General features: G+C 39.4%; 1 protein-coding gene across 3 annotated transcripts in view; it reads left to right on the forward strand.

Moving 5' to 3' along the window:
• The window catches only part of CUNH9orf135 (chromosome unknown C9orf135 homolog), a 112,974-nt gene that overhangs the window by 65,077 nt on the left and 33,722 nt on the right, over nucleotides 1–14,175 (forward strand). For all 3 annotated transcript variants that reach the window (XM_029568147.1, XM_029568149.1, XM_029568148.1), the window contains 2 exons: nucleotides 7,271–7,389; nucleotides 8,210–8,278. In XM_029568147.1, coding sequence (XP_029424007.1) covers nucleotides 7,271–7,389; nucleotides 8,210–8,278 — 188 coding nt within the window. The remainder of the gene's footprint in view (nucleotides 1–7,270; nucleotides 7,390–8,209; nucleotides 8,279–14,175) is intronic.

The raw sequence follows: 14,175 nt of genomic DNA on the forward strand, positions 1-14,175 counted from the left end.
GTGTTTACCTGCTGAACCATCTGTGACTTTGAGGTGAAAGCCACTGAGAGGCTTGAGAAAAGATCTTTTTCAGGAAGTGGTGTACAGATCCCTCAAACTTATGATCTGGCTCATATGTGGAATTGCATACAGTTGAGCTTGTTGGAGAAGATAGCAAAAGAGTTGTTACCAGATACGGGGGAGGAAGGGTCAGGAGTGGAAGAGGATAGAAGTTGTCTAATTAGTACAAAGTGACAGGTGGGGGAGTGAATGTTCTATTGCACAGAATCAAGGATATAGTTAATGTGGGTTTCAAAATAGCTAAAAGAGGTTTTAGATGTCTTCACTACAAAGAAATGATAAACATTTGAGGTGATGGATACAATAGTTATTCTGATTTGGTCATTGTACAACATAACATGTATTAAAACATCACACCCTGCACATTCATACAGTTAGTACTTGCCAATTTAAAATAAAGTAAGTCTTTAAGAAGGACAAATATGTCTAAATATGAGCTGTTTTAGCAGTTAAAAACATGGCATTCAAAAAGTAATGACCCTAAAGAGAAATAAGAGGATATAATGACCACATCTCAGAAAATATATTAACATTTACTTGACTAGTTCAGATGCTTTTCTTTGACATAGTAGATAGTATTTGACTTGTCTGATCTTCTCCTCATGCATTTGTTTCTAAATATCTGAAAGGAGCATGTGAATCAAGATTTTACAGGGAGAGTAATTGTAAGCTCTGTCGTAAAAGGAGGCTATTTGGGGACAGCGGGCAGCTGAGCTGGAGCAGCTCTGGCTTCCTGTCTCCATATCCTCTTAACTTGGAGTTGCTGCCACTGGTTTGAGCGTTCTTTCCTGGATCTTTTTCAGTATCAGCACAATTGCCTCTGCCTTCCCTCTTCCTGGAATTCTATATATGTCTTGGGCTACCAAGTGTTCCTTGCTTGATTTCTGCTGCATCTGTGGGTTGGTTTATTCTAGCAAGTATCTTCTCTGCAGTTTTTAAGGATTTGGGACAGGAACAAAAACAGATCAGATCCCATCACCCTCCTTTGCTGCTCCATTTCTACATCAGTAATAATGCCTTAATTTAGCTCTGACATAAACTAGATTTTTATTTTTCATGCATATTGGTTTTCTTAATCAGGTATAATGGTTACATTGGAATAATGGGACCTAAATGGTGCAACCATGGGCAGGTGTGCACACATCTGTAGTCTTTTGCCTCCACGGTCTGTTTTTACTGCTTTGTGGAAGTAATCTTTTCTTTATGCTTGGATAAAATCTTATGCAGGTACTATTAATTTTATGGTCATTTTAAGTTTCAAAAAGTCTGTTGGTTGCATTCCAGTAATTAGAATATCTCATCAAACTGATGAATTTCTTTCAAAGCCAAAGCTTTTGCCCTTCATCAAGCTATAGCTGCCTCTAGTGAGGAAGGACTGCAGAAGAGAGTGCGGGGGAGGGAGGGGGTGAGACTGACTGGTTTTATCTTTCTCTACCTGCTCTGCCTCTCCCTTCTCAGATAACTGGACAATTAGAAGGCCTTTTTGTGATTCCTCACTACTATTAATTATTTAGCCAAGACTGTTTTTTGTAACAAGAAATCAGGGTTACATCTCAGAGGATAAAGGAAAAAAGCAGAGATTCATGCAAGATTTATTTCTTCTAGGGACAAGGAAAAAGCCATCTGATAAAAGTCTGCTTGAACAGGTAGTGGGGGAAAAATCATTTTTCTGATTGCATCCTACAAGTCCCATTTGTTCAAAACAATGATGGTTCTAGTTGTGGGGAACCTCTCCATGATCCTTTAGAATCTGTATATGGCACTTTTGAGTTAACCTAGATGTGAAAGCAGAGCCAGGGTTTCCAAAGTAACTGTTGAGAAATAAAAATGGCCTTTCCGATGATTTTTAAAGATTAGGAATCTTAACAAAGTCTCAAAGTCTCAGTTTTCTGTTTGTGATTTTTTTTTTTTGCAATAGTGCAAAGCATTATCCTTGTAAGAGTGCTGTTGGACAGTCTTAAATAAGACACTTTCTTGTTTGTGTGCAAAGACCTAAGATCTTCATCTTTATTCCAAAATGGGTGTCAATCTATTTGTGTAGAACATGCAAAGCATTTTGACAGTCACTGGCTTTGAACCTTTTGGTCTCTCATTTACTCAGAACATTGAAAGTAAACAAACAGTTGAAATTGAAAAGACCTGGCCAAAAATATTTAGAATGGAGGAGTCATATGGAGAAAGAGTTCAGGCTGTGATTATATCCAAAAGGGTAGAATGTCCCCTTTGTGCCAACTTGAAGAGTTAGGGCCTTGAGGACATCACCCAGGGGACTTGGTAAGTGTTCCCTGCAGGTTGGAGTCTCATGCATACTTGTCAAAAGACTTCAGGCTAGAAGGTTCTAGAATCAGCCTTTGGCATCCAAGGGAAAACTTGACTTGGAAAGTATCTACACTTCCCATATGAGTGGGCAACCCTAAACACATGTACACATGAGCACTGCTAAATGGACTCAGTGCATTATATATACATATGCATATTTATAAATGTATGTGTGTATATGTAATAATAATCAAAGAAGAGGACATGAAATTGTAAGGGAAGAGGGGGATAAGTGAGGAGTTGGAGGAGGACTGGGAGGGATGGAAATAATGTAACCACAATACTGATGTATGAAATTCTCAAAATTTTTAAAAATTAAAAAAGAAAAATGAGTCAGAGGGTTGTGCTTTCTGGGGCCTATCAGGAACCCAAGAAGAATTGCCAGGGAATTAGCATCTAAAATGAACCTTGCCAGAATTCTGCCAGGGTATAAGTCATACTCGGTAGCAAGACACTAGCTACCCTCAAGTGTGTAATGTGAGAGGAAGTCACAAGGGAGACCGTCCTATTGTCTGTAACATGTTACAGAAATTTTATGTCTCCTGGGCTTTCTTGAATGCCACACGTATAGGAAGGCTCATTCTGGAAGTCAAAAAATTAAGAACTTTAAAAAAATTGACTCTCAAGAAAGCAGGAATGAGAATGATATTATGAAATAAGCCTCCTGTAAACATTTGATGTTAAAAAATATTATCATTTGACTCAAGCTAGATTTTATCATGCAAATCAAATGGAAATTTTACTGATTAGCCTGTGAGTTTGTAATTGTGTTAATCTAGCTATCTCCTGCACAAAATTGCCACTCTTCAGTTTATTATGTATATGTGTATTGCATACACACACACATACACATTATGAATTACCTATACTCAGGTTATAAACATTCTGATACCAATGTGATTTTCACATTGAGGTGGTATAGAATTAGATTCGATTACTTGCGTTAAACCCAGAAATCAACAGAGGGTATTCACAGTAGGATTTTATTCTTTCACGTCAAAAGCCTGGGTGATAGAAGACCAGGGCTAGGATGGAAGTTCCACAGACTGTCACAAGAGATCACTCCTGGTAGCTTTCTGCTCTGCCGTTCATTGGGGGAGGATCCAAGATGGCTGCTGGATACCAGGCACAATGCTCACCTTCTATGAAGCAGGAATAGGATAAGAAGAGAGACTTTTCCTGGAAGTTGTATAAATTACTTCTGATTGTTCCATTGTGCATTGTAGTCACCATGTCTATGTGTGAAGGGGAGATGGAAAATGTAGTCCATAACTCTGTGTATCTAGCCGAAATATGAGGATTCTATTACTGATGAAAAAGCAGGGCCCAATAGTGGGGGGTAGGAGATAACATTTACCTCTGATACTGGAAACACAGATTATGAATATTCTCTGTGGTCAGAGAGCATCTCTAAATCTTGGTTCATCACTTACTAGGTTGTAATTCTGGCCTGGAGTCTTAAAACTTTTTTATATCTTTGTTTCTTCCTGTATAAAATCAGAATAGTAAGTTACTCTGATCATTTAATGTGAAGACATTTAGAACAGTGTCTGGGTATGTACTACTGTTATTACCATTATTCCTCCCACTTAGTGACTTATTACAACTCATTAAGCTATAGGCACAGTTGCTTCTGGGGTTTGTTTAGTACTCTAGCCCTATGTACTAATCAGCCTTTTGACAGTATAATAAAATGCTCAGGGCGTTTAACTTTTTAAATAGAAGAGGTTTATTTACCTCACAAGTTTGGAGGCTGAAAGTCTAAACAGCATAGTGCAGGCTTGGGTACAGTCCTATAGTACTGGTATTAGCATGTGTCAGGAAAGGATTACATGGTGAGGTAGGAAGCAGAAACTGAGCGTGGCCAGGTGCTCCTGGTATAAAAACCCTTGCTTTAGAGTCATCAAGCCATCACCAGAGAACTACCTGAAAACCCTAATAACCTAATAACTACCCATTAGTGGTCACCCTAACCTGTAAGGCTTCCAGGGCACCTCCTACCTGGAAACCAATCCTTTGACCATTTGGCGGAGATATAAATGAAGCCATATGCAAATCATAACACCTTAGAACCTGGTATAATGCTTTGTACTTCTTAGGTCTTGATGGGCAGATGAATGAGTCAGGGTGGATGAGTTTTGAATCATGGAACTTCTGCTTTCTGACTGGATTTTCTGGCCATTACTTAATCTCTTTCAGCCTTAATTTTTCCGTTCTTAAAATGGAGAAAAGTTATGCCAAGTGTTCCTCCTCTGCCCCTCCATGGCCACTTTCTATCCTTCTCAACCAGTGCCAAGGGGGCTGGCCTATACAAACTGGACCAGTGAATCTCTTATTGTCTGGCTTCCTACTAGGATTGGTCATGGGGGAGGGAGGGGCTAACAGTGACCAGAATTGGAAGGAACATGAACGAGACTGTGCACAGGACTACAGTTTGATAACAGCTACCTATTCTGAAAGCCACAGCTGTCAAGTAGCTTTCTCTTTGTAGTTGTAGGTTCTTCAGACTCCAGTGACTGCTCTACCCTGCCGCTTCTCACTAGTAACCCTCAAACACTGGACTTTATAATGCTTCTCGTATGTTATAAATAGGTTCTTCATTAAATTGTTCTCAGTTACTCATTTGATTATAAAGAATAATCCTTCTGAAACCGTGACTGATAAACAGCCATCAGACTTGCTTTGAGCATTTAACAAGATGATGCCTGTAAAGTGCTTAAAACAGTGTCTGTCACAGAATAAGCACTCAGTAAGCTTAAGTTCCCCCGATGCTATTCTTATTAAGTTCCTTTTACTCATTGTTTCGTATCTGTAAATATTTTTGCTTCACATAATTTTCACAGGATTTTTTGTAGGATTTTTTGTTGAAAGTGATATTAGCATACTTAAGGTTAAGTTTTAAATTGTATTCTTTCAACAAATGATGACGTCTAACTTTTCCCAAGGGACGTTAAAAAAGACCCAACCTAGTTTTCCTTATTACTGAATTAAGAGCTTGGAAACTAAGAAGAAAAAGAATTGAGCTAATAGTATACAGATCAGAGCTGGGAAGGTGGTCTGGGAGGCCAAGAGATTCAAGAGGTTGAGGTCTTCTAAGATCAGCAATCAGAGAAACCAAGAATCTATACCAGGACACCATGATGAGAGACTCTGATTGAAATCTTAAAAAAAATTTATTGAGCTTTTGTAATTTCATACAATAGTTCTTAAACAAATTTAGACCCCTTCCCCCATCCATACCCTCCATCCCCCTACCAGACTTCATGTATTCTGCCATACATGTTAAGTCCTATCCAGTCAAACATTTGTACCCAAATGTCCTTCATTGACAAAATTGATCTACTGGAGTCGAGTCAGTCCATCTAGAGATCGTAAGTAAGGCATACTCTCCCTCTCCCAGTAGCAATCAGTCTCCAATAGTTCTCAGTTTAGGGCCAGCCCACCACCCATTTCTCTCTTCCTTTCTGGGAGTTGTTTAATTGAGTTGGCATGGGTCCTGTGCGTGATGCCACCGTTGCTGCAAATTCACATGTGTGCAAGTTTCCAGTGGCCTGAAAACCTCTGCTTCCCTGTGTTCATGAACGAGCCCTGGATCTTACAGGCTTTCCATCCTCTCTTTCACGGTGGGTAAGGTTCAATATAGGAGTCCTGTCCAGGGATACACACTTTGCAGTCTCTTATTCTTTAAAACTCAGCCAGTTATGGCCTTCTGTGTGTATCACATTCTGTTGAATAAGGAAGCTTCACTGGTGAGAGTTGAGGGATGCATTAGTTTTCTCTCTACTCCTTGTTCTGCTATCTTCCATGAGTCTTAGGTGTAGAGGTTCCCCTATAGATGTGTCACCTAGAACTGAGCATCTCTCAGATGTATATTCTCTGGGTCTGACCAGCTGTGGGATTCTGAGTAGTCTCTGTCTGCTGCAAAAAGAAGCTTCTTTGATGAGTGGTAGATATAAGGATCCATATTTAGCATATGGTAAGAAATTTCATTTGTCTAGACAAATGACAGAGAGAGCTTTTTATGGTTAAAATCTTTTTGAATAGTGTAGGATCCTAGTCACAGCAGAGCCTGTGCTAGCCCAAAGTGCACCAAAGTTTTTTGACTTTGATAATCTGCAATGGAAGACTTCGGGTTTCCAAAGATTGGTCTCCCTTTTTTCGAACAAAAAATTCTATTGGGTATAATGTGTTCTGGGGTTTTATTGGCTGTCTAGTGGAACCTATCTACAGGTGTGTGTGTGGTGGGGGCGAATTTGTTGGTGATGAATTCTGGTTCTCTGTTATGGACTTGCAGATTCATGATCTTCTAGTTTTGTGTGGTGGAAATACTGAATCCTTAGCAACATCCTCCTCCTGATCTTAGGAACAAAAACTTCTGCTTACAAGACCCCCTAGGTGGTGCCCGTGATGCTTCTGCAGGTGGTTGAGTACATCTCATAACCTTCAGATCCCTCAGAATATCCACTGATAACCCCTCAAAGTATCCCCCACAGATACCCCTCATTGATAAGGATCACTGATGATGACAGTGATGCTTGGAGTCCTTTTGGGTATACAAAGTGATTGCTACATTTTCTTACTTAGGGAAGTTAAAAAGATACTAATCCTGAAACCAATAAAGAAGGAAACAGGAAGTAGAATTAGTATTTAGTTAAATAAAGCACTTTCCATTTTACAGGAGCAACTAATTTTTTATTTTCCAGCAACACACAGGAATTGCTATTTTTAGATATTTGTGATGAAGTAGTCAGTGTCCATGAACTATATTTTATGTTGTAAATGTCAATTAGAGTCAATAATTAAAATCAGAATATACCTCAATAGGAAAATATTTTAGTACCTGACCATTTGGGTGATTAATTTTTCTTATATGTGATTTCTATTCCTCCAGAGTTGGATATCAGAGACACATGAACAGATGTCACAAGTTATTTTAAATAGAGATTTGGCTAAAATAAAGAAAAAGGCCTTATTAACTGCAGAAACAACATGCCCTGGGATTTTTGAAAGGTATTCTTTGTCCCTTCTTTTGCTTGCAGAATGCACACATTCTGGAAAAGGTTTGTATTCATAGGAAAGAGGTAGTGTAGCTGAGCCATGTGGTAGCACTGGCCACAAGGGTCAGCTTTCTGCTTTGCTTGGAAGTCCTTTAGGCTCATTGTTTTAACCAATCAGTGCTTTACTTATTCAGGGTTAAGCTAAAATCTCTCTTTTTTTTCATTACATGGTTTTCTGGCTCAGGGTTCTGACTATCTGGGTTTGAACCTCACTTCTACAATTTACTTGTGAAAGTTATTTTATATCTGTAATTTTGTTTGCATATGTGCAAAATGGGAATTATTAAAGTGCTTACTTAATAACTTGTTCTAAAGTTTAGAAGCAATAAAGTCGGACATTTTCCTAGAAATATTGCCTGAAGCACAGTAAGAATTAGGCAAGCTGTTGCTAACCAGAATTAATTAGGTAGTCTTGCAATCTGCGTGTGTTTTGTCCTGATTCATATGCCATTGCAGTTGCTTCTGGTATGCGTTTCCCCAGAGAAGAGGTTTTTAGTCATACCTGTTGCTCTATACCCAGGCACAGTGCCTCTCCACGGGAGCACGTCACATCAACTTTATTTTGTATCATAATTATTGGAAAATGCAGGTAGTAATGACAAAATGCTAAACTTTTCTTTTAACTTGTTGGCTTATTCTATTTTTCAAAATGTATGAGCATCACACTTTAAAATACTTTAAAAAATATCAGCCCCAAATGCAGTCTGTATGGCTTTGAAATTTCAAATATGGCACTCTAATGCATTTTCTAAAAGTTAATTTCTTGTTTATAGGGACACTGTGCTGCCTGTCACAGGCTTTAGGGATATTTTTACTGGATGCCCACCAGATCAGAGAGAAACGTAAGTTGTCCCTAAGCTGCTGAAGATTGTACAAAATGTTGATTGATTCATGATGTTTTCTGGGGTGAGGAGTGTGCCAAGGTGAACAAAATGTCCCTTACATGACTTTTTTAGACTTTCCTTTAACAATAGGCTTTTGTCCATAAAGGGCATACCTATTAGTTATGATATTAACAATAATAGCAACAACAATGAAACAGTCCATCTCTTTTATTTGTGAATTTTTCTACTTTCTGACATTTTTGTTTGTAACCCTGAAATGGTGGCAGGATGGTAGATGCTTGTGATCCGAGCACTTGGGAGGTCAAGGCAGGGATATTGTGAGCTCTGGGCCAGCTTAGGTTACATAGTGAGACTTTTCCCAGTCCCCACCCCTGCAAGAATAAACAACAGCAAAACTCAATACTGGTGATGCTGATGAAGTCATCTGTGGATGTGAGCAGACAATCCTAGTAATGGGATGCCCACACTTCCAGCAGAGGTCAGACAAGTTCTGCATTCCTGGTTTAGCCCTTGCAGTATGAATGGTGTCTTTTTCACAGACCGCTTAGTGCCATGCTTCTCTGACTTTCAGTTATTTGTCAGTCTCCTTAAAATGTTGCCCAAACATAAAGCTAAAGTAGTGTCTCATATCTAAGTTCAAGAAAGTTGTGGTATGCCTTTGGAGAGGAGAAAATACAGGTGAGAGGAAAGCTTTGTTCAGGCAAGTTATGGAGCAGTTGGTGGTGCGTTCAATGTTAATGAACTGAGAACGTATTCTAAAGAAGGTGTCTTTATGCAGAAACACAAAAAATAAGGTTGTGTTTTTATCAGTTGGTAAAATGTGACCAGAGACTTGCAGGTGCTTGGTGTAGTATTGCACACTTGTCATCCTAGTACTTGGGAGGCAGAGGCAGGAGGATTGCCTGTTTCTGGTCAGTCTGGGCTGTACAGCAAGACCCTGTCTCTAACATAAAGAAATTAAAAACAAAACAGAACCTAAACACACCAGAGGCTTGCAAGAATATAACTGCATATTTCCTCAAATGATGGCTCAGTATTTGCTAACTCAGTGTTTATGGCAATATTCTAGAGCATTATTGTGAATATTGATTATACAGCAAGAGATTGATATTTTTACTGGTAATGAAATATATTTACTTGAGGTTAGCACAAATTATTACTGCAAAAAATTCTTACCTACTCGTCTTTGTAAAGAAGACAAAACTCTTACAATGTATAGATACGTGGTTATAGAAATATACATATGAACATGATGAAATTCTAACTGTTAGGTTGTGCATTACAGGGTTGCTGTGCAGAACAGTCAGAATGGTAATCAGTGTCTGCCTCGTGACTACTCTTCAGTACACTTGTGTTCTAGTAACTTTCTATTGCTGTGACAAAAGCATTAATCAAAATCAACTTGGGGAGGAAAGGGTTTATTTCACCTGACAGCTCATAGTTCATCATAGAGGGGAGCCAGGGCAGGAGCTCAGGGAGGAACTGAAGCACAGATCACAGAGGAATGCTGCTTACTGGCTTGCTCTGTGGCCTGTTCTCTGTCTGCTTGATCAATTGGTAAAATGTGACCAGAGACTTGCAAGTGCGTGGTGTGGTATTGCACACTTGTAATCTCAGTATAACTCAGGACCCTCTGCCCAGGGATGGCACCACCCACAGTGGGCTGGGCCATCCCACTTCAGTTAGAAATTAAGACAAAGCCTCACAGACAGGCCACAGAGCAGTCCAATAGAGGAAATTCTCCAATTGAGGTTCCCTCTTCCCAGGTGTGTCAGGTTGACAACTGATGCTTTCTAGCACACTTGGTGTGACCCTTTTTGAACTCAACTTTTTGAACCTCATTTGAACTCAAGAGCGCTTCTTGATGTATTTTATCTTCTCTTTTCTACAAATCCTTTATTTTACCCCCAGAATTATTCTGTTTTTATCAGATCCTTTTTGGGTTTCATGTCCATATTACCATCTCTTCTGAATCATTATTAACGATTGTTTTTCTTTACTTTCTTCCTCATGCAGATGCTCTGTTTCCTCCAAAATGCTTTTTTTTCCCTGTTTTCATTTATATATTGTCTATCTATCCTTGAGGTATTTTTCTCAGATGGTGTAATCAAGTTTTGGTTTCTGATGGTGATTAATGATGGAGCTTGAAGCCTGTAAGGCTTCTTGACTTGGTACCTCACTGGAGGACTCTGAGAGTAATTTTTTTCAAAGCACCTCCACTTGTCAGATTCCCAGAAGGGGCTCCTCAGTCCTTCATCTGAAGGTGAAAGGCTTTTGTCCTCGCAGACAAGGGCAATTGTGCTGGTGCATTAGTACTAATTATCAGTATTTTACCAGTATGAAGACTCTACACTGTATAGAGTCACCCATTATGTTGTTGATAAGGACATCCTCCTTTATTGTTTTCAGTGAATGAATTTCTAGCTACCTCTAAAGATAGGAGGGGCAGTTGCTCTGAAGTGTGTGTATGGGAGGGCTCCTCCACTTCTTAAATAGCTCTCTCCAAACCTTCTTTGCTAATTCCAAGATTCAGTTTTCTGCTGAGCCAGTGATCACTTGTCCCTCTTCTGCCTCCAAACTTTCTCTTGTTGCTTCAGTTCTCTCTTTGTGGGATTTAATACTTTAAAGATTTAACATAGAGTTTTAATGGAGCATCTGAGGAGGCAAGATTTGAAGTACATGTTCAGTCTTAACTCTGAAGTCATTGGGTTTCTCCTGATAGATCGATCACCTTCTCCAAAAGACCTTTGTGGTAGCTAATCCTGGGTGTCAACTTGACTGGATCTGTGATTAACTGAAATGAGAGAGATCTTGATTGGATCATCTGAAGCTGGAAGACACCCTAAATGTGGGTGTTACCTTCTGATGGCAGCCTGTGTAAAAGGCCAAGGCAGAGGAGAACGCCAGGCTTCTTGCTGCTTGCCTTCACTCTTGCTGGTGAGTTCGTCTTGGTGTTGTAGACTGAAGACTAGCTGATCTTTTGGAATTTGTCAGACCTTCAGTGCCAGATTAGGACTACTGAGACATCCAGCCTTGTGGACTGAGCGACTACAGATTCTCAGCCTCTCCAGTGTGGTGCAGCCATTGTTGGACTACTTGGACTCTATCCTGTGAGCTAAGCCGATAAATCTCTATACATATATATATTCATTCTACCAGTTCTGTTTCTTTGGAGAACCCTGACTAATACAACCTCCCTACATATGCCATGACCTGGTTAGGCCCCTCCTTGCAGATGCTCACAGCACTATGTACTTCTGTTGTTCAAACATTTTTCATTTTTTTTGTTGTTGTAATTGCATGTATCCTTGTCTTTCTTGTTAAGTTCCATGCTCTGAAGGCAAGGCTGCCACAGCTCCAACCCCAATACCTAAGGGAGAGCCTGATCTACTATAGCTGTACCATATATCTTGAATGAGTGGGTTATGTTTGATGTTGAACAGCAAGTTATAATGAAAGAGAAATGACTGATTCCTGTCTTACTTCAAGACCTGTAGATGCAAAAGTTTTCAATTCTATATTGGTAAATGCATTGGAAGACATAACCTTTTAGAAATCAGCCCTTATTAGTTTGAATTGCTAGAATTAGTTGTTTGTGTTATTTGATTCATGAGTACAAGCAAGGAAATAAGTATGTGGCACCTTCCAACTTCTTCCATAATTCCCTGTGTAATTCTTCCTTTCAGTTAATGTACACTAATTATAGGACACACCATATAGTAGAATGCTGTAGTAGTTTAGGATCTAATCTTTGCATATTAAAAATTCTTTGCTGCTTACCAGCTGTACAGCTGTGGACATTAAATGTCAAATTTAAAAGGCAATGAATAAGAATGAGTTTGCTCAATGGACCAAAATAGTGTGCCTTGACTTATAAAAGAAAATCTGTATTCATAATGTAAATTTAAACTGCATGTAACCTCTTAAGGAAAAAAAATCAGAATATAAAGGTTTAGCCTTGCTATTAAGGACCCATTAGTCCCATGTACTTATTTTAAATTATGTTGTAACAGCCTTGAACTGTCTGCTTTTTCTCATAACTTAGTTTGTGGCCCCTACTTCACTTTGCACCAATATGAAGAAGATACAATATATTCCATTCATAAATTGGCTGGTATCTCAGGGAAACATTGACTAGGAACAACCAGAATGCTTCAGATCACTGGGCTTGACACTACTGATTTTAACTAGGGAAAAGGGCTCTGAGAATAATTTCTTCTTCATATACCATTGACTGAGGCAAATGGAGAAAATTCTAATAAAGTTGTTAGATGGTGATTAAAGTTGATATAAAAGACATAAATTTGAAATGACTTCTGTAGTCTTTGAGGCTGGATTGGCTAGTGTTTCTCTTGAGAGTCAGCCATATTCTCACCAGTGAGCTTCCCAAAGCATTGACCTTGGCAGGTGTGAGGAGGGTTGGGAATTAAGGAGCCCAAAGATCTCTTAGATACCAACAGTGATCTTTTGGTCTTTAAAGGTACGACTATATGTGTAAGGAATCTTTACCACTCATTACTTTTACTCCATTGATGCAGACAGTCAAGGTGTAGACAGTCATGGGAGACACATTTCCTTAAATACCAAGGAAGGGGATGGGAACAGGAATATGTTGAACATGCTAACTTAAGGCTTATTCTCAAGACTTTTAAGTAAGTTTAACCTAATTTGGATGTGCTCTTTATGACCATTGATAACTAACTCCCTCACTTATAGAATCCTTGGCTATTTGGCTATCTAATTCAAACCCATTTTATATAAAAGTCTTAGTCCTCAGAAGTCCTAGTTTAAATACATATACACAACTTTGTGTGGTCCTGTGATATGGGTATATAAAGAGAAATCAGGGTTTTTCTTCTTTCTTCTGTTAATATAGAAAATTCAGTTCTGGCACAGAATATTTGCTATGGGAGAAGCAGATCCATAAGAACTAGGGTCAGTTTAAGGGCAGTCTAGGAGTACTGAGCACCCATTAGTGGCTAGAGAAGTACCCAAGGTAGACTTGCACAGGGTTAGCTCTGACTACTGTGCCTTGTCATTGTTACCAAATTCCCTTGCCTCCAGTTGTAGTGATTAGTGCATATCTGTTGAAATCTCATAATCAATGTGTCTTATTTCCAGAATGCATCCAAGCACATCCAAACACATTGATTCTCGTAGTAGCAGAAGAAATAGTGTATTATTGTTCACTGGGTAGCTTTTGACATTAAGTGACTTTTCCAAAAGAGTACAGTATAGGAAAATAGGAAGCTGGGACCTACTTCTGGGCCTGCCCTAAACTTATTAGGTGACCTTGTGCTGGCTAATAACCAGCCTTTCTCACTTCCATCTGGAAAATGAGGGGACTGAATCAAATGATCTGTAAAATCCTTTTCTGTGCTAAAATTTAATGACTGTAAGGAGAAAGGCATGTAAATAGGGAAATTAAATGAGGCCAAAAAGTAGTTCAGGCAGTGGACTGTTCATTGCTGGCAGAGCTTCTCTTGTGTGTGTGGAGTGGTTACTTCCCAGGAGTGGCAGCAAGCTCAGGCCGCACTTTGCATTCTTTCAACTCATTCCTCTCACGGGGGCAGCTGACAGCCCTAAAACCTTCCACACTCTTCAGAGGAAAGGGACTGCATGTAAATTACAAGAGCGTTTGCTTTGTTTGCCTTTTCTCAAAGTACAGTGCAAAGCGTTTATTGCTGTCTACTTAGGTGCTTGTGTTGTGGCTTGTCTCCTGGGGAGGAGTGGGAGGGTGTGTGAAAAGCTCTCAGGACAGGAGTGAGAAACACTGAGCTCCAGTTTCATCTCCCTTTATGCACTGTAGGAGCTCCCCTGTGTGTGTCCAGTCTTCTTTGGGGCAACATCCTTGCTTCCATTCAGTGTAATTCAGCTAGGCCAAATGATGGATG

Source organism: Nannospalax galili, unplaced genomic scaffold, assembly GCF_000622305.1.
Source record: "Nannospalax galili isolate Female #2095 unplaced genomic scaffold, S.galili_v1.0 scaffold761, whole genome shotgun sequence".
NCBI lineage: Eukaryota > Metazoa > Chordata > Mammalia > Rodentia > Spalacidae > Nannospalax > Nannospalax galili.